This window comes from Pituophis catenifer, unplaced genomic scaffold, assembly GCF_029215685.1.
Source record: "Pituophis catenifer annectens isolate HBS135680 unplaced genomic scaffold, rPitCat1.0.hap2 SCAF_1, whole genome shotgun sequence".
NCBI classification, from domain to species: Eukaryota; Metazoa; Chordata; class Lepidosauria; order Squamata; family Colubridae; genus Pituophis; species Pituophis catenifer.
In genome coordinates this window covers 161193496-161218352 of record NW_027256881.1, presented here as the reverse complement: position 1 = coordinate 161218352, position 24857 = coordinate 161193496, and the positions used below count along the sequence as shown (strand labels likewise).

Below are 24857 nucleotides of genomic sequence, written 5' to 3'. Positions count from 1 at the left end.
AGTTTGGAAGGATTGAGCTAATAGCTACCACAACATTTTGGAAAACCACAGGGCTAGCCAAAGTTTGTGGATCCTTAATATACGTAGAATATTATTTTTGGAAAATCCATTTTCTGTTTGATGCTGCATCTTCAGTGCTCCATGGAAATGTAGTAAAACCTTGTACATTGACTATTATATCATAGGGGGGCAGGTATATAGAACACACTGTTCATCTTGCTTAATCTTAGCAATGTAGATTCACGGCAGTTTTATCTAACTCATCTTGGAGCAGAGAAATAAAGGAATTATCTGTTCAGAGCACTAAGTTTCTTTGTGCTTCCCTATTGAATTCCAAGTACTGCTCCACTGGCTGCCACTTCAGAAAATGCCCTTCTTTTTCTCCAAAGAATTTAGCCCTTTCTGATAGTTTGGCTGCAATTTCAAATGAATGGCATTCTGCTGGTTTAATTTTGGGTCATTTCACTAATGGATGAAATAAGCCTGCTTGATTTAAATCTGCACTTTAGTTGGGTAAGTTTCATTGAAAACTAAGGATGTAAAAAAGAAAAAAACAATGCCCATTGAATAAGTCTTGACAGTTTTTTAGATAGATGTTAGCTACAAAATCTAGGGTAGTCCAAATAATTGCTGGATGACAATAAAGAGTGAGATTTTTCTGACCCTTTTCATTGCCATGTAGTGATTATCTGGATATCTGTAACCCAGATAAAGTTTCCCTAAGGTTGATTCACACAACAGTGGTCTTCAACTGAGTACAGGGGTTAATGGTTTTTATTTTGTTTTATGTTTGCCTTTGAGTCAGTGTAGATTCTTGGCAACTGCCTGTATGAGTCTCTGCAGTTTTCCTGGCAAGATTTCAGAAGTTGTTTGCCATTGCCTACTTCCTAGGGCTGAGAGAGGATGACTGGGCCAAGGTCACCCAGCTGGATTTGCGTATAAGGTGGGGCTAAATCTCACAGTTAATCTTTTCTAGATTTGCACCCTAATCACTACAACAAACTGGCTCTTTAATAGGGAAATGAAAAATGGACAGCTTGTTTATTTTCATTGAAATTGCATGATATGATTTCAAAATCTTTTCTGTAGAATAGTCATTATGTAGCTCTAATGGCAGGTGATTAATGTAATTTTCTTTAATGATAAAGGAAATTAAAGATTTAATTTTTTTAATCATCTTGGAATTGAGGATTTACTCAATTCAGTCTGAGTCTTATGGACATACAGTATTTAAGATTCCTTTCTACTAATGAAACAAAAGGAGGTATAAATAGTACCATTGCCAGTACCAAAGTCCATCTAATGCTATACAAGTGGAATTTTTACTCATTTCTCCCCAATTTCTTAAAATCTTCAGATAGCTCCAGTGATCTAAAGCAAAATTTGGGCCAGAGAACAACACAATGCTATAGAGTAGATTGAGAAGAGAAGTAAAGAAAAAGAAATCCCCAAAGAAGGAAATGGCAAACCATTTCCATATTGCTGCCAAGGAAACTATATTTACATGTCCATCAAGTAATTAAGTTTTGAGTTCAACTTGGGTGAGGCTTGACTTTATGTTCAGAAGAAATCTGTTCCACTGAGGCCATTCAGTTATTGGAAAAACTTTGCTTGGGTACAAACAACTCTGTTAATATCCATTGCTTCCACCATTGTTTTCTTATTTGATATCATAAGCAGTTTCTTCTTGGCACAATGAAGCATTATTCGTTGTTTTATATGATAAAACATAATAACGAAGTAGATCATTTTAATCTGCTTTTGATTAAGGGAGATAATGTGCAAAATCCATGAAATTTATTCAGCACAAATCATATTAAACCTCTTGAAACCAGAATGCTGAAAATTTGACTTTCACATTGTTATAATTTAAAATAAATCTGCATGAATTTTGAAGATTGGTTGCTGAACCACACTCTGCCTTTTTTAATTTTAATACAATTTTATTACAACATTTTTATCTCAGCTTTCAATGTTACATGAGGCGAATAGCCTCCTTCTAAAATAAATTAGCTGAATTTGTTACAACCTAAATAACAATCCTGTAAATTAGGTTGGGCTAAGGGATGATTGATTGAGATTTGTTGTATAATCATTTTGGAATTTGAGTATCTTTGTCTTACTCCATCATATTTAGTTCCATTGCTTTTATTTGTCTTATTATTAGATTCCAGGATGGAACTATATTATGTCGCTTTTAGATCTCCTTGGCTTGTTGAGAGTTCAGTTTTTTGCATGCTAGCATTACCAGACAATTATCCAAAGAACTCAAAACTCTTTCTTGAAAATACTCTGGAATCTTTAAGTAACATAGAATTCATCTGATAGAATATTGGGCAATTTGTTATATCACTTCTAACTTGCATGAAATACAATGTTTTTATGTGCACAGGCATTTTAATTTTTTTCCAAAAATCTATTCTTTGATATAGTTTAAGTCTTAATTTTTCTATTTTATTGTATTTTATATTTGCTCTTTCTCAGGTGTAAATTAATTATGTAAATTTATTTACAAATAAATGAAAACATCTTTCTTCTCAACTAGAACGTATTTTATGAATATATGTAATGCAGATGTAACCTTCAAAATCATGATAGTTGAATGAGGATTTCCAGAGAAGTGAAACCATAATTGAAATTGCTTTGGAAAAAGCAACTCCCAAGTTCCATTTTTAAAATTTGCCTTTGAAAATTATCATCTGTATTCATTGTAGCAAGACTACCAATAAGGTCGACATGCATTTTTAGATGAATAACTATACTGAGGGGGGGGAAAAGAAACGAAAAGTGTTAGTGAATCTTCTAATTCATAGCAGTGTTAGTATGTAATTTGCAAAATTTTCTTTGAACAAGCGTTCCTACCGTAAGGTAAAGAGAACTTTTTGATAAGCTTGTATTCAATATTTTTGCACCTTACCTGAAATTCTTCTCTTAAACAGGCATCGATATTCTGAAATTGGTAGCCGCCCAACTTGGAAGCCAGTGGAAAGATATCTACCAGTTCCTGTGCAATGCCAGTGAGCGGGAGGTGGCAGCTTTTGCCAATGGATATTCTGCAGATCATGAAAGGGCTTATGCCGCTTTACAGCACTGGACTATCAGGGGCTCTGAAGCTAGCCTTGCCCAGCTGATCAGTGCTCTCCGCCAGCACAGACGCACAGATGTGGTGGAGAAGATCAGGGGTTTGATGGAAGATGCAACACAGGTAATATCTATATTGCTAGCTACGTGCATTCATATTCAATGCTAATCTAGAGGCAGGGTACAGAACAGTCTTATGTAGCACAATTGTAATTCCTTCTGCTAGTGTGATCCTCTCTCTCTTATTAAAGAATAAATGTGGGGGGACAGCAACACAGATACTTCCTGGCAACATTTGTTTTTCTTGAAATCAAGCAATTGTCTTCTCCAAACATCTTAGTACTGACTCCAGGTCAGCCAAAGTACAAGAATTGAAGAAGTGGAAAGGCAACACTGTAGGGCAGTGATGGTGAACCTTTTAGACACCGAGTGCCCAAACTGTGCACGCGTGCATGGCCAAACTGAAAGGTGCATGTGCGCAAATGCGTGCATGCGCATGCATGCAGGGACATGCCCTAATGTGCGCAAATGTGCCCATGCACAGACATGCACGCATGCGTAGCAGAGACTCAAAAACCAGCTGGCCAGCAGTAAGTGGGGCATCCCAACCCTGGCGGTGCGGCAAGAGGAAAGATCTTTTTCTTTCACGAGCTTCTGTTTCATCGTTTGCAGGGAAACAGAAGCTCATGAAAGAAACGCCACGGAGATCTGACCTGGGACGATGGTGTGCGTGCCAGCAGAGAGGGCTCATACATGCCACAGGTTCGCCATCACGGCTGTAGGGTATTTTTTTTTTTAGGCAGCAAGGTTTCCTTCTCCTAGTTTTCTATCTTTTGTGTCAGTTCATCATGCTGTACTCAGTATGTGAAATGGGTAGACCTGAAATAATTCCAGCAGTCATTGGTGGAACCTTAATGCACTTAAGCAGCAGGTTAAGTGCTCTGGAAATCACTGGCAAGTCAAGGGTTAAGTGGTGCTTCCTCACGTTTAGTGCTCTTCCCCAGATTATGAAGGTACGCTTATAGCTCATTTTACTTATCTTTCTGCAATTCAGGAGGAGAGTAAGACATTGCCTAACCTGATGCCTTCAACAAGTGCTTTCCAACATTGCACTACCTGATTTATGCCCTTTTTTGCTGATACATAAAGTGAGCTTTTTTATGTTTTAAAACTTACTCTATTCAAGAGTTTCTGTTTACTGAAAAATTGTTGTTACCAAGAAGGAGTTGGCTAATATGGAAATGTTCGATCATTTGTCCCAATGACAGAGGCGTCAACTCTTTTTCAATACTGTGGCAGAGTTTTAATTTCTCTTCTGCTTTCCTTTTTCTTCCTCTTTTCTCTGTATCAGAACAGTTTGATGCTTTGCTTTATCATTGTATGTTATTTGAAATTTGTTTTAGAAGAGCTTGAAAGTGCAGGATTTTCAGCTGTAACCTTATCACCATCTACACACTAAGAATGGTTTCTAATTCCTTGTTTAAAATAATGAATGGCTTTGCCTCACCATGTAATGCCCTCTAAACATATTTCTAGGCTCATGCAAATGATGCAAAATGCTGTGGACTCTGTACATTAAAAGTACCGTATTTTCCGGCGTATAAGACGACTGGGCGTATAAGACGACCCCCAACTTTTCCTGTTAAAATATAGGGTTTGGGCTATACTCGTCATATAAGACTACCCCTCTTCCAATGCACACCAAATAAAAATTAAAAAACATCAACTGGCTCACCCACAATGTAAAAGCAGCTGTGCTAGACCCAAAATGGCCCCTGCAACAAGCAGGAACCTCACACAGCCACAAAAAGCCCCCCCCAAAAAACTTTCACACTCTAAACACACACAACACAACACAACACAACACAACACAACACAACACAACTGGCTCACCCACAATGTAAAAGCAGCTGTGCTAGACCCAAAATGGCCCCTGCAACAAGCAGGAACCTCACACAGCCACAAAAAGCCCCCCCAAAAAAACTTTCACACTCTACACACACACAACACAACTGGCTCACCCACAATGTAAAAGCAGCTGTGCTAGACCCAAAATGGCCCCTGCAACAAGCAGGAACCTCACACAGCCACAAAAAGTCCAAAAAACCAACTTTCACACTTTACACACACAAAATTCCACATACAGCTTTGTGAGATTTTGTGTGTTTGTGTAGTTACAGTGAAACACTACAGAAACACACTAAATCTCAGAAAGCTGCACAAATATTATTTTATTTTATTTTTATTTTTATATGAAAGCTAAATTTAAAACTTCCTAAACTTTAAATGGCTAGGTCTAAAAAAGAACAACTAAAAAAAACCCAATTGACTATTTTTTTTAAAGCTCCCAAAGGGGAAAAAAACTTACCCAATAGAACAGGGGTCTCTAACCTTGGCAACTTTAAGACTTGTAGACTTCAACTCCCAGAATTCCTCAGCCAGCTTTGCTTTGCTGGCTGAGGAATTCTGGGAGTTGAAGTCCACAACTCCCTGCTTGCTTGATTGCTGATTGCTGATGGAATAGATTCAGGCAAGCGAAGCAAGGCAAGCGTTGGGACTAGCAGCTGAGGTAAGCAAGCTGGAGGGGGAAAACTTTTTATCTTTTACATGGCTCTGGCCATCCCAGCTGAGTTGCAGGGAACTCAGCTGGGATCGTCAGAGCTGGGATCGTCAGAGTAAAAGGGAAAAGACTTTTTTCCTTTTACATGGTTTCTGGCGATCCCAGCTGAATTGCAGGGAACTCAGCTGGGATCGTCAGAGCTGGGATTGTCAGAGTAAAAGGGAAAAAACTTTTCCTTTTACATGGTTTCTGGCGATCCCAGCTGAGTTGCAGGGAACTCAGCTGGGATCGTCAGAGCTGGGATCGACCGTCAGAGCTGGGACCATCAGAGCCATGGTTCTGGCGATCCCAGCTGAGTTGCAGCCTTTCGGGCTGGTCTGCCTGGTTACAGGAGAACGACACCCGGCGTATAAGACGACCCCCGACTTTTGAGAAGATTTTCATGTGTTAAAAAGTCGTCTTATACGCCGGAAAATACGGTAGCTAAAGTGCCTGCTCTGGTGGAGAGGCTGGATTTAATTGAGGACTATCACAAGCATTGCATTCATAAAGTAACCACCACTGATAATTATACTACCAGTAATAGTAATGATTGTATCATATTATACACCCATGTAGACACTGGCTCTCCCCAGAATGTAGCAGCTTATAATCACAACTTGTACATTAAGAGTCTCCCATTTCATTACCAAAATGTTGCAGATTCCTAATTGTTTTACTTACTGTAAATGATGTACTACCAGAATGCCAGCAATGTGAATTTTGTAGAAGTCAGAGGACTAAAATAAGACAAATGCTCAACCTTCCAATGTAAAAACCTTTGTAACAAGCAAAAGCAGGAAAAAAATCTGCAAAATAAGAGAGGATAAATGTATGTAATTACACTCATTGCAGAATTCAAGTGATTTTGATGCAAAGTTAAAAGGAGAATGCAAGATTTGACAGAAAAACAACATTAACTTTTCTAGTGATAATATAGAGGGAGCACTTTTTTTCGTCCATAAAGAAATAATACTGATTATGTGATGTTTTGATAGGAATCTATCCCACTTTGCACTAATGGGTCTGTATTGGTGAGAATAGTATCTCAGCAAACCAGACTTGGGTTGCTGGAGAATCATGGCTAACATTTCAATTCTCATAGTTTGGTAGTGTTTAAAAATGAATGAGTTTAAGCCTCTTTTACAGTAGCAATGGATTATGAGAGTCATTGCCAGAGTCCTTAGCAGTTGAAAGTCAGCTGTTTTTCATCACTGCACTCTCATATTTTGCTTTCAGTAGCTGTACAGCCACCATGTATAAGTGACTGATTTCAATGTTACTGAGCTTCTGAAAACTCATGCTGCACAAAGGCAATAATGAAGGAAGGCATATGGTTGTTTGATATCTTGCAGAGTTACAGAAAGTTATTCCCTTCTTGGCAAGAAATAAGATATCCAAGATGAAAACAATTCACTTTCATCTCTAAAATAAACACTGTTAATCAGGACAGTTTACAAATACTTCAAATACTATATACTAAAATTGTAACATAAACAATAATTTTGGTGAAAGCACAAACTTTTACATGGAACGAATGAAAGAACAATCTGTAACAGTTGCAGTGCCAAAAATGTTATCAGAATGCTCAGCCAATTCAACTGTCCAAAATGAGGCACATTAATCACATTCTTAATAGCCAAAAAGATGGATAGTTCTCTGTTTTGTACTGAAATACAGATGGGTTATGAGATCCTGACAAAATATTTCAGTATATCCCATCATGTGTTGTTGGGCTATTTATTCACGTTAACAGCCAGTGAGAAAAAAGAGCTGGCCATTTTTTAGCCCAATGTGTAGAGAAACATCTCCTTTTGATCATAATCTTGATATCCAAATTCTGCAAACTAATAGGGAATCATGCAACCTTATATATTTATCCATGTTAATGGAAACATTCAATATTCTCCATTCAGTGCCGTTACCTATGATTATCATGATACGTTTTTGCTTTTGTTTGATTTAAATACTCAGCAATATGTCCTTTCAACTGATTTTTTAAAGAAATGCTCAGAGCAGAAACAAATGAAATAGCAGAAATAAAAAAAAGAGAAATTCAAGATGATAGATTCAGCACAATTTCTTGGCTTAAAAAAATAGAACTTTATTGAAAAGAGGTATTAATGAAAACACAAGTCACTGTTGAAATCATGGTTGAGTCAATTATGGGTTGTTTTCTACTGTACCCCTTCCTTTTGAATTGCTACAGTTCAGTAGTATATCTCTGCTACCACCCCTGCAGCAATCAAACACCAGAACTAGAAGAGAACTTGAATGTCACCATGGTTGCAAAAAAAAAAAAAAAATGGTCTCACATTTTGCTCAAATTTATTAAGAGCCAAGACCTGATAAAGAAACTTTCAGAAAAGCAGTTCTTAGTTGAGATAATTTTGTAATCTCATAGTTTATTTTCAGACCAAAATGAGGAACTGAACTAACCCAGAAACCCATTAAAGATCCATTTAAATCAAATGTAATCTTAATTATATTAATATAATTATGTAATAGGCACTAATTGGCCTGAAAACAATATTGTTCCTTTAAAAAAGAGACATTTAAGAATTTAATGAGCAAGCTTTCTGTACTGCATTGCTTACAAATTCTACTTCCCTGTTTATCCAGGAAGAATGAAATCATGCTTTAAACCTGTCCCCCTGAGGAATATTTGTCCAATAATAGTCCAGCAGTTTCTTATTTGGTTAATCTTGAAGAGAACAGAAGTCCTAGCAATTCTTATATTGCCATTAGATTGGGGTGGGAGTGAATAAGCAGCATATAGTATACACCCTCCCACACACTACTTGTCAAGGATTTCTATATATAGGTTATTAAGTTAAAATAAAAGACAGAAATGTCAATGGAAAATTTGGAAATAATAAGAACAATCTAAAGATTGATTGATTCATGGAAATTGGGAGCAACCTTTGATACGACGGGGGTCTACGGAATTTTTTGCAAAAAACAAGTTAATTAAAGTCAAAGACTAAAATATAGGATTCTCATATATGATGCATTGTTATCCAGTAGTACTTCTTCCAACAGTATGTGCAAAAAAAGGCTGACAAAATTCTGACAAATACAATTTTTGTCTGAATGGTAAAATGAAATAACATTTCTTGTATATGCAAAGAAGTATTTTATAGCTTAATCTCCCTTAATCTCCTTTGCAGTTGATTTGAGATTTGCGATAAAAATTGATAGGTCAGAGATGATAACAATTATCATACTCAAGTGTTTGTCCGGGCACCAACATTGCCTGATTTGTGTCCCTCAGATAATAGTGTTTGTTTTTGGTTATGCTTAGCACCTAAATAGCAGGCATTTCAGTGTTTCACAATAGAACAATGGTTCCCCATAGTCTTCTGATGCCTCCGTAGCCTCTTTGCTAGGTTAAACCAACTGTGGAATAATAAAAAAAGGAAGTGACTCACAAATACTATGATTAGGATTTGCTGAAGTGGCAGCTGGATCTTGAGGTCTAGCCATAGTGAACCAAAGCATTTATCTGTGAGTCTGCTCTGTATTAGATACTTTATTGGAGCTGTTAGTATGATATGGTGCCTTATCCTGAAAATGAATTCTTAATGAATTCTTCCAGTAATCCGGAGTGGATAAAAATTGATGATTTTTTTAAAATTTTTTTTTTAAAAATGGATTTTTTAAATTTAAATCGGATTTTTTTTTATTTTTATCAAATTTATTTTAATAAAATGCTTTTGGAGTAAAAAATCTATCCAAAGATAATTTTCTATTTAAGATACATTCAAATTTAGTTTATTCAGCATGAAATGGAGTTTAGTTATGTAGCATGAAGCTATATATTCTGCAATATTGGGACTGTTGGTGAGTCAACAACAGGTCAGAGGAGGAGCCGCTGCAGGACAGGAATGACAGTTGTTCTTTAAAAATTATGATCTAAATTGAGTTGATTTAAATCAAGCCTTTTTACTAGTGATTTAAATCATGATTTAAATTGTGATTTAAATCGAGTTGATTTAAATCAAATCCACCCTGCAGTAATCCTAGTTATATTAGCTAATATTTATTCATGGATATATTTGGAATACATGCCTATTGCTCTCAGTGCAGTGACGTCCTTAATCTCCCCATTTATATTTCATGAAAAGAGTACTAAATATAGTCAGTTTTGGTTGGATTATGCTCTTAATTCCATTTTTTGTTCATATTCTATCACAACATTCTGAAATATTGTGTAGCATACTTTCTATTGTGTAGAAAGAAGTTTGGACAACATACTGCTTGCTTAACAAAGTAGTGTAAGAAGCCAAAGGAAATATAAATTATTGTGTGGGATAGCTTAATTTCATCATAATCACATTTCATAAGAAATACTAAAGGATTGGATGGGCCCTTTAAACTCCCCTCCTTTTGAGAGGTTTTTTTCATTTATTGGTTAGAAAATTGTACAGTTTTTACAGAACTACACTTGCCTCTTCCCAGCAAAGCTAATTGGGTATTATGCTAGAAAATAGAGGAATTAGGTCACTAATCTCTACAGTACTGTAAACTGTCTTTAAAGTCCTACCAACCTCTTTTTCCCCCATCATAATAATTTCAGTAGAATACAGACAGTTCTGTTCCATGATTTCATTGTCTTCTAGTTCTCCAGGAAAAGTCACCCTTGGTTGGAACCTGTTCCATCTACTCATTGTCTAAGTAAAGATGTTCAGAATTTTAAATTAATTGAATTAAAATGGACAAGTTTGGTCTATTGGTTAAAGCGCCAGGCTAGAAAGCAGGAATATATATATAAACAAGAATCTTGAAAGGAAGCTGATAAAAGTGACTAAAATTCTTTGAAATCTTAGTTGTGGGCTCTGCTATATATATGCATGTGAGTCATTCATATTCACAGAGGAGAGCCTTGTTATAACTTCTGTAAATACGTCTGCTCCGGGTAAGCAAAACGACTATTATACTTATTCCAAAAGTTCAAGTAACAGCATATTGACCTTATTTTATTTTCCATCCAGCAGTTTCCCACATCTTGCTCATCAACGGAATATATAACTTTTACTGTCTAAATGGCTGAGACAGGAACCTGACAGGACCACATGTTGCCATTTTGCCCTGCTTGGGAGCTTCAAGAGACATGGCCAACGATTTACAAAAATTGGCTGGGCTGGGCTGAAATATGGGTTTGGGGGAATTTTAAGTGATGAAAGTTGATAGTTTGCCCCTTAACCTTTCCAAAGTGGGAATGATTGACTGGTAGGAGACAGTTTAGGAAATAAAATAGTGCTTTAAGGTTCTGTCAAAAACAAAAAAAATCACTACCACAGTGTTTAATCCGGTCCACTCGGGTAGCAATGGGATACTGAAGGATGCTGGAGCTGAATATGGTGGCAGGTGGCTCCCATTATGCCATTATTTTTTAAATTTAGATCAGAATACCCAATTATTTTCCCAATGATGTTTCTCTCTCATTTCTCCCCCACTTTTATTTTTATATTTTAGAACACAGGTAAAACACTACAAAATGTGGCATTGGGTCCAAGGAACCCTGCAGGAAAAGAAGATTGTAGGAACTGAATTTCCCTTCTTCCTGCTTTATCTACCACATTCAAGCAAGGGTTGCCTGTAATCAGGGAATCCAGATAAATGAGTGGGCTGTAACACAGCAGGGGAAAGCAAGAATTTCCAAATATCAGTTTGAGATACTTCGTTTTCACCTTATTTGGAATGTGTCTGAGACTTTGAGGGAATGGCAGAAAGGGAAAGAGAATTGGATATCAAAGTCATTTTTTAAGGACTGTATCGCCATGTTTCTTTAGATCCAGCTTCATCATTATCCAATGTCTACAGCTACACATGAAGTAAATATATCCTTAAATTGATTTTGACTCCTGGTGACTAAACCTATGCAGTTTTCTTGGTACAGCTACAGAATAGTTTGCTTCTCTGAAATACAGTTTTGGTTTCTCAGTATTGCTAACGGTCCTGGAATTCCCAGCTAGTTCACCATCCCAAACTTAACTTCAGTTAAGTTAAGAAGTTAAAATGTAACTTCTTCTTAAGAAGTAACTTCAGCTTCTGAGTTCAGAGAAGATCAACTAGCTGAGTTTGGCTGATCCAAATAAAGCCGTATATATGACATAGATATGAAAAAATACATCTGCTTCTTGGAGCGTGTACTTTCAGGTTTTACTTTGATATGACAAATTGTGCTGATTTTCAAATGTATCCCTACTGCAATATAGGTTGAAGCAGAATTAGTCTTCTAAAAAACTTTATCACGAGCGCTGCATCATTGGCAGTAGTCTTAAGTGTAAGTGAGGAAATAGCAGCTGTTAACTTTTTTTTTTATCTTACTAGGTTTAAGAAAAAGTCATAAGCTATTTAAATCCAGTAGTACTTCCCCCAAAATATATTTGTAAGCGAGGATGAGAAAGAAAAGGGTGTAATCCAAAACATGACAAACAGAGAGCAGATGGACTTTACGTTATCTGGTAAAAGATCCATTAGTAGTACAGGTAAGCAGTTCAGAGGAAAGAACTTCAGACAATTCATAAAGACCCGGTCTTAATGATTTCACTAATAAAGAAAAGCTGAATGTTTGCTTATTTTGCTTGCATAATTTCTGTACCTCCATTTTCCTGGCTTGATTAATGAAATCCCAAATGAATATTGCTTCCTCGGTTAAGGTTGCAGTTGACTTTTTTCTCCTTAAAAAAATAACTATGCAAGATTTTAAAATACATGTATGCTACTGAGTTACATTATATTTTAAAAATAGTTTGAGTTTGTAGTAGGTCAGATTTGAATGGAAATGGGGATTTTAGAATTCATGTTAGCAATCCTTAAAACCAATCATGTTTTGGGAATTACTGAGCAGCTCTGGAAGACAGCTGCAGAATTCTAGAAAAAGACACTTTTGTCTTAAGGAGATGCTGAGAGGTTCCCATGATAATTTCAGTTAAAAATGTTCAAGTAAATGTGTTTATTCTTGACAGTAATCAGAGCTTTATTATTCAACTGAGTTATTTCAGAATATCCAAAAAAAATTTCTTAAATCTGAATAAAACATACTAGAACAGATTCCTTTCAATTGAAGAAACTGCAATATTTACTGCAAAATCCGTATCATTGACTTTAGGATTCCCCAGATTTACAATTTTGTCTGTATTATTTCATGGTCAAAGGAGTTAAAGCAACTCCCTGTTATTCTGGAATTACTAGAAGTGGCAGAATAAGAATTTTAAAAATATGTCAAACTGCTCACTTTATTTAAAAAAAATACTCTGCCACAAGCGTTAGCTTTTATGAGGACTTCAGAATATGAGTGTTCATAAAGTTATGACTATGTACATTCTGTTATACAGAAAGGGATCTTGTTCAGAGCTTCTGGAAATCTTCATTGCTTTCTTTCTGTCTCAGGGCTATTAGATCCTGCCTTTGTCTTCCTCTTAGCTCATAGTTCTTAACCTCATTTTCCTCTGCTACTACAGCTCTCTGTGCCAAAATATATTACATAGTTATTAGAGGTAATTTTGTAGAATCCTCTTTTTGGGACAAACATGTTCAGGTGAAGGTGAAGACAAAATTCTAGACTATATTTGTTATCCTCATCCTGTTTATTGTACATTTTTACCCATAATGGAGATATTTTAAAATGGTGGTAAACTCTTTATATTCTTCGAATTTAGGTTTCATTGGATACTTGAAGATCATGCCATTAAGTCCATTCCCTTTTTCATTGTTCTTTCAAAAACAAGCCTCAGAGTGGGTTGGACTTGGATGTGTTAGGATTAACGGAATAACAGAATAATAGAGTTGGAAGGAATCTTGGAGATCCTCTAGTCCAAACCCCTGCTTAGGCAAGAAACCCTAAACCATTTCAGATAAATGCTATCCAATATTGTTGAGCACATTGTAAGCCGCCCTGAGTCTTCGGAGAAGGGCGGCATATAAATCAAATTAAAAAAAAAAAAAATCTCTTCTTAAAAACTTCCAGTGTTGGAGCATTCACAACTTCTAGAGGCAGGTTGTTCCACTAGTTAATTGCTTTAACTGTCAGGAAATTTCTTCTTAGTTCCAGGTTGCTTCTCTCCTTGATTAGTTTCCATCCATTGCTTCTTGTCCTGTCGTCAGGTGCTTTGGAGAATAGCTTGACTCCCTTTTCTTTGTGGCAACCCCTGAGATATTGGAACACTGCTATCATGTCCCCCCTCCCAGTCCTTCTTTTCATTAAACTAGACATACCCAATTCTAGCAACCTTTCTTTATATGTTTTAGCCTCCAGTCCCCTAATAATCTTTATTGTTCTTCTCTGCACTCTTTCTAGAGTCTCAGCATCTTTTTTACATTGTGGTGACCAAAACTGGATGCAGTATTCCAAGTGTGGCCTTACCAAGGCATTATAGAGTGGTATTAACACTTAACATGATCTTGATTCTATTTCCTCAGTTAATGCAGCCTTGAAGTGTGTTTTTTGGCAGCTGCAGCACACTGCTGGCTCATATTTAAGTGATTGTCCACTAGGACTCCAAGATCCCTCTCACAGTTACTACTATTGAGCCAGGTACCACCTATACCAATGATGGCTAACCTTTTTGCCGTCACGTGCCACAAGTGGGGGGAGCGCAGGGGTTTGTGCGCGTGTGTGCCCACACCCATAATTCAATGCATACCACCCCCGCACATGCGCACGTGATCCCCCCGAGCTCCGCCTGCTTTTGGCACGCGATGGCATGTTGGCCTGGTAGGCCCGTTTTTTCGCCCTCCCTAGGCTCCAGATGCTTTCTTGGAGCCTGGGGAGGGCAAAAACTGCTTCCCCACCTCCCCAGAGGTCCTCCGGAGGCCAAAAACAGCCCATTTCCCGACTTCCTTGAAGGCCTGTTTTTTCGCCCTCCCCAGGTTCCAGAGGCTTTCTAGGAGCTGGGGAGAGTGAAAACTGCCTTCCCCACAGCCCCCAGAGGCTGGAAACAGCCATTTCCTGATTTCCGGTGGGCCTGGAAGGGCCGAAAATCAGGTGGCTGGCGCATGCATGCGAACTGGAGCTGAGTTAGGGTAACGCCCGCGTGCCCACAGATACGGCTCTGTGTGCCACCTGTGGCACGCGTGCCATAGGTTCGCCATCATGGACCTATACTATACCTGTGCATTTGGCTTTTCTTGCCTTAAATGTAGAATCTTACTTTTTTCACCATTGAATTTCATTTTGTTAAATAGCGCCCAATGTTCAAGTCTATCAGGTTTTTGCATAGATGTTAATGTGATTGGTGATTAATTAAATGAAATATGGAATTAAAGTGAGATTTTTAATCTGAATTGATTGATTTTTTAAAGTAAGTGATAATACTTGTTAGCCTTTAGAGAAGAAAGGTGGTTTTACATCCTGGACATAAGAAAGCAAACTAGGTCTGTTTGCGATTTAATTAAGATCTTCTCTATTCTTAGTACAAAATGAAGTAATAGAGAAAACTGTTAAGGGGCAACATCTGTGACTTTTTCCATGCAAAATAGGTACTCTCCTGATAAGCTATATTTTTTGTTTAAAACCTGGGGGAAATAGTTGAATTAACATCACATTTTCCTGCTAAATCCAGATTTCTGCACAATCCTAGCATTAATATATTTTGCTATCTACTGTGTCCCACAGTGCAGGCATAAATACTAGCAAGCCCTGTTTTATTGCTTTCAGGCAGCAAGTATCATGCTGCATGGCCATGATACTTGCTGCCTGTTTTCAGCGTGCAGTGAGATCCATAGCATCTCCATTAGACTGACATAGTTATCTGTAAACAAAAACTGCCACTTGTTCAACTATTCATTTTAAAAATGGACTAAATCATACTTTGATATTCTTATTTTTCAATAAGTCACAATTCAGACATCATAAAAAACTGTAACTGTTCAAAATCAGAACCCTTTAATCTTCTCCCCTATATGTTGACAGGTAAGTAGCCTGTTCCCATGACAAATCAGAAGCATAAGAAAACTCCTGGTAGACTAGACAAAGACCTATCAAATCCATAATGGCCAGCCTGAAATGAAATGAAATGAGTGTAGCAACATTCTCCCACTGGAACTGAGAGGCATAATGGTTTGAGAGATCAACTTGATACCAGCTTTTTAGCACATAAAAGTATCTTCCCAGGTCTGCTTATATTTCCTGAGTTATCACTCTCATGAGACACATTTTGAAGATTCAGATACAGTAAAGCTGTTACTGTAATATCAATTTGGGATACTGGATAGGCGTTAATCATCTAAGTAGTTGATCTGCACCTTCTATCTGTCTCCCTCCTCCATCATTCAGGAGCAGTTATTTAGGTTCCATGTCCTATACAGAATATCTGGGGGGGGAGGGGATGTAACCACCGAGGCACCAAAATAAGGTTTCGTGTTGGAGAATCATGAAAGGTAGAGGTGTGGGCAGGATCCAGTGGTCTCATTGAAAGTTGCATACAGTGCAAGATCCACCCCTTTTGTAGGTGCATATAATGTCATAGTACATACAGAAAATTGGCAATGCTTATGTTGCCTTAATATGACACTACTTTTGTCATTTGCCCCTCTTGATCTGCATCCCACAGGTGCCATCAGATAGCAGTTTTTTTGAGATCATTGTATTCATTGCATTATTTCAGTTTCCCAAGCCATCATTATTGACTGTGTTTTTTTCTTCTGATGAGTACTGTATATATCAGGGGTCAGCAACCTACAGCTCTTGAGCCGCATGTGGCTCTTTCACCCCTCTGCTGCAGCTCCCTGTCACTCAAAATATGCGTCACAACCGCCAGTGTGCGACACCCGCCAGCACATGGTTTATTCAGCTTTTCAACCCCCGGTAGGCCAACCATGGATAAATCCAAAAAAAGAAAGTTTCCGAAGAAAACAGAACGTTTAATTCAACTACATATGCTAGTTTTGTGGCCGCTCAAGAAATAGTCAGGCACGGGAAGGGTTTTGTGGCTCCCGATGTTTTCTTTTTTGTGGGAAACGGGTCCAAATGGCTCTTTGAGTTTTAAGGTTGCAGACCCCTGGTATATATGTTAACTTTGAATTATGCACGTTCCAAACAGAATCTCTTTAAATTGGCTAAATGATTAAATTAAAACTAGTTCTTATTGTACACATACTGTTTTGAGTTGAGTTATAAATTAGTTTCAAAATATTGTATTTGGTATTATTTCTCCTACATTATTTAATCAACTTTCAACTTTCAGAGTGACCAGTAGGGCCAACATTGAGGGCCTTTGAAGTTATAATCTAAAGCAGCTAGCAGTTGTTAGGTTGCCTACCTCTACGTTAGTGTTTTAGGGAGACAGAAGTTGTCTTATAGAGAAATAGTTGCAAGATCATAATTTCATTCTTGAGAATGATACTTTGGGAACCTTTGCTTCCTGTTGAAACTAATGTAATGATAACCACATCAAATGCATGCATGATCACTTGGTTGCCTTTCGTTGCAACTTCTTGTGTTTTATAGGAGGCAGCTGTACATTAGCTCTGGTATTCAGAATTAGACATTTTTTAATGGTTGTTTCAAGGATAGAACCACCAGTGTGCATCTATGGGTCCTGGGAAAGTATCTTTTTATAAAGAGCTGGCAATGATTTAGCATAAATTACTGTCTAGAAGGGACAACAACAGTTAGATGAGGTTGTTTGTGTGGGTTCATGGAAAGGTTTTATTAGTACTAATGGGAGTAATTGCTTTGAGTGTCTCTAAATAATACTATCTGTTATCCTTTCTGTCCCTGCCCTTCCTCTTCTGGCCTCCCTTGACCTCATCCAGCTTCCCCCTACCCCACCCTTTGTCCTGCCTCAATCTCCGCCTTCATCTGATACCCATCTTCAGTCTTCCTGTACAGAATGTTTGTTGTTTTCTGGGTGGAAGAAGATTTTGATACTTCAGAATTGCGGCAGCTTTGTTTCAGGGGGAAAAAAGGCCTGACTTTTGAATCAAACAGGTTTTCTTTTTTTTCTTTTTTTAAAAAAGATGCAATCCAAAGCTAGCAGGAATTGTTTTTCTTTATCAATAAAATTGTTGCTGATTATGAAACCTTTATTGTTTTGGAATTTATCTCTGGGATTTCAGTTTAGGTTTAGAAAATTGATTTATATCATTATGTGATGAGGGATCTTTTTGCATATTTATGGTACGCAAAAGATTACAGATGATTCTGAGCTTAAACGTCTTTTATGCCTTCACTTGTAAGAATGCCACAGTTAAAATGTTGTATTGATCAAGAGAAAAATCAGAATAGAACTGAAAGGGACCTGGGAGGTCTTCTAATCCAGCCCCCTGCTCAAGCAGGAGATCCTATACCATTTCAGACTAGTGACTGTCCAGTCGCTGCTTAAAAACCTCCAGTGATGAAGCACCCACAACTTCTGAAGGCAAACTGTTCCACTGGTTAATTGTCCTCACTGTTAGGAAGTTTCTCTTTAATTCCAGGTTGCTTCTCTCCTTGATTAGTTTCCATCCATTGTTTCTTGTCCTGTCCTCTGGTGCTTTGGAAAATAAATTGACCCCCTCTGCTCAAATACTGGAATACTGCTATCATGTCCCCCCAGTCCTTCTTTTCTCTGGACTAGCCAAACCCAATTCCTGCAACTGTTCTTCATATGTTTTAGTCTCCAGGCCTTTCATCTTAGTTGCTCTTCTTTGCACTTTTTCCAAAGTCTCAAAATCTTTTTTGTAATGTGGTGATCAAAACTGGATGCAGTATTCCAGATGCCTTACCTCGGGTGAAATATAAAATTTGTTACTACTGGTTCTGTGGGCGTGGCTTGGTGGTGGTGGGGGTAATGTGACTGGGTGGACGTGGCCAACTTTTTTTTTTTTTTAACTTTTCAAAGCATTTTTTCTAATGCTTTGAAAAGCCTCTCTGCCGATCAGGCAACTCAGCTGGGATCATCAGAGAGGCTTTTTAAAAAATACCTCTCTGCCTGATCAGGCAACGCAGCTGCGATCGTCAGAGACTTTTCAAAGTATTTTTTTAACTACCTCTTCGACCAAGAGGTTGCAGAAAAAAATGCTTTGAAAAACCTCTGACAATCCCAACTGAGCCACGCGATCATCAGAGGATTTTTTTTTTTACTTTTAAAAGCATTTTTTCGTCAGAAGAGGTTGTAGAAAATATGCTTTTAAAAGTAAAAAAAGAAAAAGCCTCTGATGATCGTGTGGCTCAGCTGGGCATGGTGGGGGTGGGGTGGGGCAGGGATTTTTGCTACCGGTTCTCCGAACCACCCACTGCCATCGCTACTGGATTGGGCGATCCAGTCCAAACCGGGAGCATTTCACCCCTGGGCCTTACTAACACTTTATAAAGCGGAACTAATACTTTATGTGGTTTTGATTCTCTGTTCATACAACCAAGGATTGTTTTAGCTTTTTTGGCTGCTGCTGTACACTGTTGCTCATGTTTAAGTAATCGTCCACTAGGACTCCAAGGTCCCTCTCACAGTTACTTTTTTGAGCCAGATTTTGCCTAAGCTGTACTTACTTTGTTTTCCTGCTTAGGTGTAAAACCTTGCTTTTCTCCACATTACGTTTCATGTTGTTGGATAGCGCCCATTGTTTAATTCTGTCAAGATATTTTTGGATCCTGAGCTTGTCTTCTGGGGTGTTCTAGCTAGGTCTGACCTAGATCTAGCTAGGTCTGTTCTTGAAACAGTGATACTCACAGGGAAATTATAGTGAGAATAGATAGAACTCTCCAAAAATAACATCAATATACTAGCAAAACAAGGGAGGGTCCTTAGCAAGATCTCCCCTGCCATGACTAGTGGAGGAGGCTGTACAACACTTTATCATTGTTGTCAGAATGAATGGTAGAAAGGCAGAGTAATAGATATGCATCAATTATGAAGAACTCCTCAAAAGGTAAAGAAAACAGAATAAATCCCTTTGGCCCAGACCACTCATTGTGGTCAACTGCAGATAGGTAGAGTTTTAAACAAGACGAATCCTTTCAGTCTAAAGTTCATTCCCTCACCACATTTTATTGTATTTGTAAACCAAGCTACTATTGTCTTATACGAGAACAAAGGGTGCACAAGAGTCCACCCCCAAAAGTACATCATGTGGTTATCAAACATCCCAGTTCAAACAGTTATTGTGTAATAAATCAGTTCTTGCTTTCCTCTTTTTGCATGTGGGGGATGCATGTGCTCTGTTGAGTTCATCTGAGTTTTCAGACATTCTTATATGAATGCTGCTTTGTGTAAATTGTGAATTGAATTAGATGGATGAAAGCTGTGTGTGTGTGTGTGTGTGTTCCCTTGCTTTCCTGAACCCTTGTCTCTTTAGCTTTCTCCTCCTCCTGCTGAAAACAAGGCACAGAGTGAATCAGCATCCTACTCTGAGGGTCACAGGATGATTGTTGGTGTAATAGCACTGAGCAATTTGGCCGATAGGAACAAAAGATTCCAAAGAGATTGTTGGATCTAAGCAACCTTTGAAGCTCCAGGAATAGAAAATCATTTGCAGCTCATATTTTGTTCCTCATTACCCCTGTCTTCCCCCTCTACGTATATAAAACATGGCATTCTTTGGTAGATAATATTTCTTTCAAAATTCTGGTGAACAATTACATTAAACATTTGTTTGAGAGTGGATCTGTGAATGCCAGAGACTGTGCTTTTTCAGAGTGCTCTTTCAGTGATGTACTAGAATTCCATTGTCCTTTGATTATTATTCCTGTTAATCATGAGTTGGCTTATAATGTTTAAAAAAACAAAACAAAAAAAGTATTCTTTTCAGATGCTTTTAGGACTTGTTTATTAGTACTAATAAACTTTCAAATTTGCAAAGGGGTTTCATTAGAAAAACACGGATAAATGACATGTTTCAGCATTTTATTTGGCCAAGTGTGATTACACACACAAGGAACTTGTCTCCAGTTCATAAGCTTTCAATATACATGCAAAATAACAGAGTAATAATAATAATCATAATAATTATATCAATAAGAGAAGGTAGTAGAAAAAATGAGAAGGATAATAGTAATACAGCCATACTACATGGGTAAATATAATTAGACATAAGACAGTACTGTGGGAAATAAGTGTACAGCAGAGTGATGGCACAAAAGAAAAAAAACTGTGTGGTTGTTTTGGCATGCAATGCCTTGTATCCCAATGGGAGGAGTTGAAACAGTTTATGTCCATGATGTGAGAGGTCTGTAGATATTTTCTCAGCCCTCCTTCTGACCCGTGCAGTATACAAGTCCTCAGTGGAAGGCAGGCTGATTTCAATTGTTTTTTCTGCAGCCCTAACTATTCACTGAAGTCTGTACCTGCCCTGTTTGGTTGCTGTACCAAACCAGACAGTTATAGAAAAACAAATAAAGATAATCAATAATTTCTGTGTAGAATGGTATCATCAGCTCCTGGGTCAATCTGATGGTAGGCTTGTTCCATCTCCTCTCCTTAGAAAGTATCTTATACTTCTCCTCTTCGTGTGCATGTGCATATTCATGCTTTCACCATCGCTCAGTTGATGAAAGGCCCATTTCAGAGAGCAGAAGTGCCTTCCTTCTGCAGCAAGACGTGCAGTGGGGGAGGGCTGAGGTAAATGCATGCATGGAAAATGGTCATTTTAAAGCAGCCACTCGCTATTCTTTTTTCTTGGGCATTAATTAATGATAATTGAACCCAAACGAACCCTGCTCTGTGTTTCAGGACACTTAGCATTGTGAATAATCATAAAAATAGGCAGAAAACTGTAATGCAATGGCTTGTTTAGCTATTTGCTCAATAGAATTTTGTGTAAAAATATTGGCGGACTGGGATTAATTAGTACAACCCATTTCTGGCTACTCCCTGTTTATGAACTACTTGAAAGAAAGGGCGAAAACATTTAATTTCTAAAAAATAAAATTCAGGGACTCGGCCTTAAGAGAACAGTCTTGCTTGTTGTGTAGTATATGAGCTGACATAATCATTTTTTTCAGTTTTCCCTCAATCTGATTTTTGCCATTGTGTCTGGGAAGAACTCCCAGGGCCTCAAAATAGGGAGCAATCTGAGGCTGTCTTTAATTTTGATCAGACATGGCATTTGTCAGACTTCACTGGTGTGAAGTTTCTTCTCCTTCAAATGAAATAAAGGAATTTAGAAAAGAGAAGATGGTGATAATAAACAGAAAGTTGTTGTGACCCATTTATGGACTTGGGCTATAGCACCAAAGTATGCTTAGGTTGCCCCTCACTGACCTTTTAAGAGCACTGGCAAAACAGCTGCCTGTGCTTCTCAGGAGGCAGAGCAGCTTCTTCCACCAGAGAGAAAGAGAGATGCAAGACAGAACCTGGTGCTGCAGAGAGATGCCATTGGGCTGTCTTCTCTCTCCAGCAGATTTAGTACAGGAGTTCTGTCAGAGTAAGGAAGATTTAAAGCTGACCAGCCCCTTTAAGACTGAGGATGAATCAGCAGGGTTATTGCCCTTTAAGAAGCTGTCTATATAAGGGAGGCCATTAGAGGGCGTGTATCGCTCTCCTCGTGTATCTGCATTCTAGTTCTCCATGCTTGTCTGGTATGTGCCTACCATGCAGGGGTGAAATGCTACTGGTTCAGGCTGGTTCAGGAGGACCGGTAGCAGAGATTGGGGCTAGTTTGCCATACCAATAGCAATTGCTGGCTGGCCACGCCCCCGAACCAGACCACAACTCTCAGCCCTGCCATGCTTCTCTGCCTTCCATGCGGCCTTCCCGTGGCCAGCTTGTGAAGGCAGGCAAGCGGAAGGCCACGTGGAAGGCAGGCAAGCATGGCAGGACTGCGGGGAAGGGAGCTAGCAGCTTACTCCCTTCCCAGCAGCCCTGCCATGCTTGTCTCATTGCCAAACTCATTGTTCGGAGCATCAGCGATCTAAGAAAACGTCTTCCAACTCTTCATTTTTTTAAAAAAGTTTTTATTGTTAGAAAATTATAATACAATTCCACCTTTCCGGTTTCATGGTGTTAATAAACACATACATATACATATACATAATATTTACTTATTATTTACATGGTATTGCCTGATTATCTTAATTTAAAAAGTACTACCCATAGGAATTCTTACTTATATCATCCTTAATACTTATTATTACATTTTATTTACATAAACTTATATCCTTACTACATTTTATTTCCTACTGCCTGTAGTACAACTCATTTCAATATACCCATTTAATTAATCATCAGATTGACCTTTAGCCCTCTCGCGCTTCACTTCGATTTTCTTTTCTCTGACCACTCATACCACATATCCCACACGCTATAGTAGTCAGTTTCCTCTCTATCATTAATTTCTAACGTCAGTTTGTTCATTTCGGCACATTCCATTATTTTCTTAATTACATGCTCTTTGGGTGGTAACTTTTTCTCTTTCCAATGTTGAGCGAAGGAGATTCTTGCTGCTGTTATTATATGTACAATAAGATACTTCTTCTTTCTTGCAATTTCTGTCTTCAAGATTCCCAGGAGAAATATTTTTGGTTCTAATTCAATAGTGTCTCCTATTATTTCCGACAGCCATTTACATATCATCCTCCAAAATTCTTTGACTTGTGGACAGGTCCACCAACAGTGATAAAAAGTACATTGCTGGTGACCACACTTCCAGCAGTTTGGACTCAAATTTGGGTAAATTTTGGCAATCCTGGCTGGTGCTAAGTGCCATCTATAAATCATCTTATATTGGTTTTCCTTATAAGTTGTTGCCCTGGTCATTTTGAGATTGTTGTTCCAAATTTGGTCCCACTCATCCAGATTTATGGTTTGTCCAATATTTTTGGCCCATGCTAGCATTGGGTCCTTAACCACCTCCTCTATCAAGTCGTACTCCACCAAATAATTATATAATTTGGCCAATAATTTATTATCCGTGCCCATCCATATCTTATCGAACCCATTGCTGCCTATCTCTATGCCATATTGCTCTTTATCTTTTTTATATCGTGATTTAATTTGTGCATATGTCCACCATTCTATGTGGGTGCCCTGTTCTTTCAATTGTTCCATTGTTTTGAGATTCCCTGCCCCATCTAATATCTCTTTATATTTTACTGTTTTGCCCAATTCCAGGACATTGGGGTATATTATCACCTCCATCGTAGATAGCCATCTGGGGACTTTAGTATATTGCTTTTGTCTTATTTCTCCCCATGTTGACATTAACGTGTCCCTTATTTTATGTTTATGGAAATATGTTCTTGTTCTTTTTCCTGTTTCCCAGAGATAAGCATGCCAACCCTTCTGGAGGTCGTACCCTTCCAGTGTCAAAATTCTTTTGTTTCCCAGAGTTGCCCATTCTTTTAACCAAACTAAGATTGTCGCTTTGTGATAGATTTCCCAAATTGGAAGTCCGAGACCACCCCTGTCTTTTTTGTCTTGTAGGCTCCTAATTGCAATCCTTGGTTTCTTTCCTCCCCAAATGAATTTCCTGATAATAGAATTAAATTCCTGGAAAAAATTCCTATCTAATTTGATTGGAGTGGTTTGGAATAGATACAGCAATTTGGGTAGGACACTCATTTTGATTGCTGCAATCCTCCCTAAAAAGGATATCTGGAGCTTCTCCCACTTCTCTAAATCTTGTTTAATATTTTTGACCAGGGGTACATAATTATCCTCTTTAAGTACTTCTAGAGCCAAAATAAACAGGAGTGGTGATAATGGACATCCCTGTCTCACTCCCTTGCTGATTTGGAAGGTTTTTGTTAGTTCTCCGTTCACTAAGATATTGGCCCTTTGTTTCTCATAAATCGTGGTTATTGTGTTCAAAAAATTTTGTCCGAATCCCATTTTGTTAATTTGTTGCTTTATAAACTCCCAGTTCAGATTGTCAAATGCCTTCTGAGCGTCTAGGAAGACTAGTGCCATTTCTTTATCCGGGTGTTCCTCATAGTATTCTAACACATCTAGAACTGTCCTTGTGTTGTTTTTTATCTGTCTCCCTGGAAGGAATCCATTTTGGTCGCTATGTATTAATTCAGAATTACCTTTAGCCTTCCCGCTATAATACTCATATAAATTTTGTAATCAGTATTGAGGAGGGAGATTGGTCTATAGTTCTTTATCAATTTTACATCCGTTCCTTCTTTTTGTAAAAGTGTAATATAAGCCTCCCTCCATGATTCTGGTATTTTTGATTTTATCAAGGCCTCATTATAGATTTCTAACAGTTTTGGCCATACTACCCTGAAAGCGCCTGATCCCGTCCGTCT

The 24857-nt window shown here is 38.0% G+C and overlaps 1 protein-coding gene across 1 annotated transcript in view; it reads left to right on the top strand.

Annotated features, from left to right (window-relative positions):
* The window catches only part of TNFRSF21 (TNF receptor superfamily member 21), a 46675-nt gene that overhangs the window by 17663 nt on the left and 4155 nt on the right, over positions 1 to 24857 (top strand). Inside the window, exon 4 of the mRNA XM_070956717.1 lies at positions 2940 to 3205. Coding sequence (XP_070812818.1) covers positions 2940 to 3205 — 266 coding nt within the window. The remainder of the gene's footprint in view (positions 1 to 2939; positions 3206 to 24857) is intronic.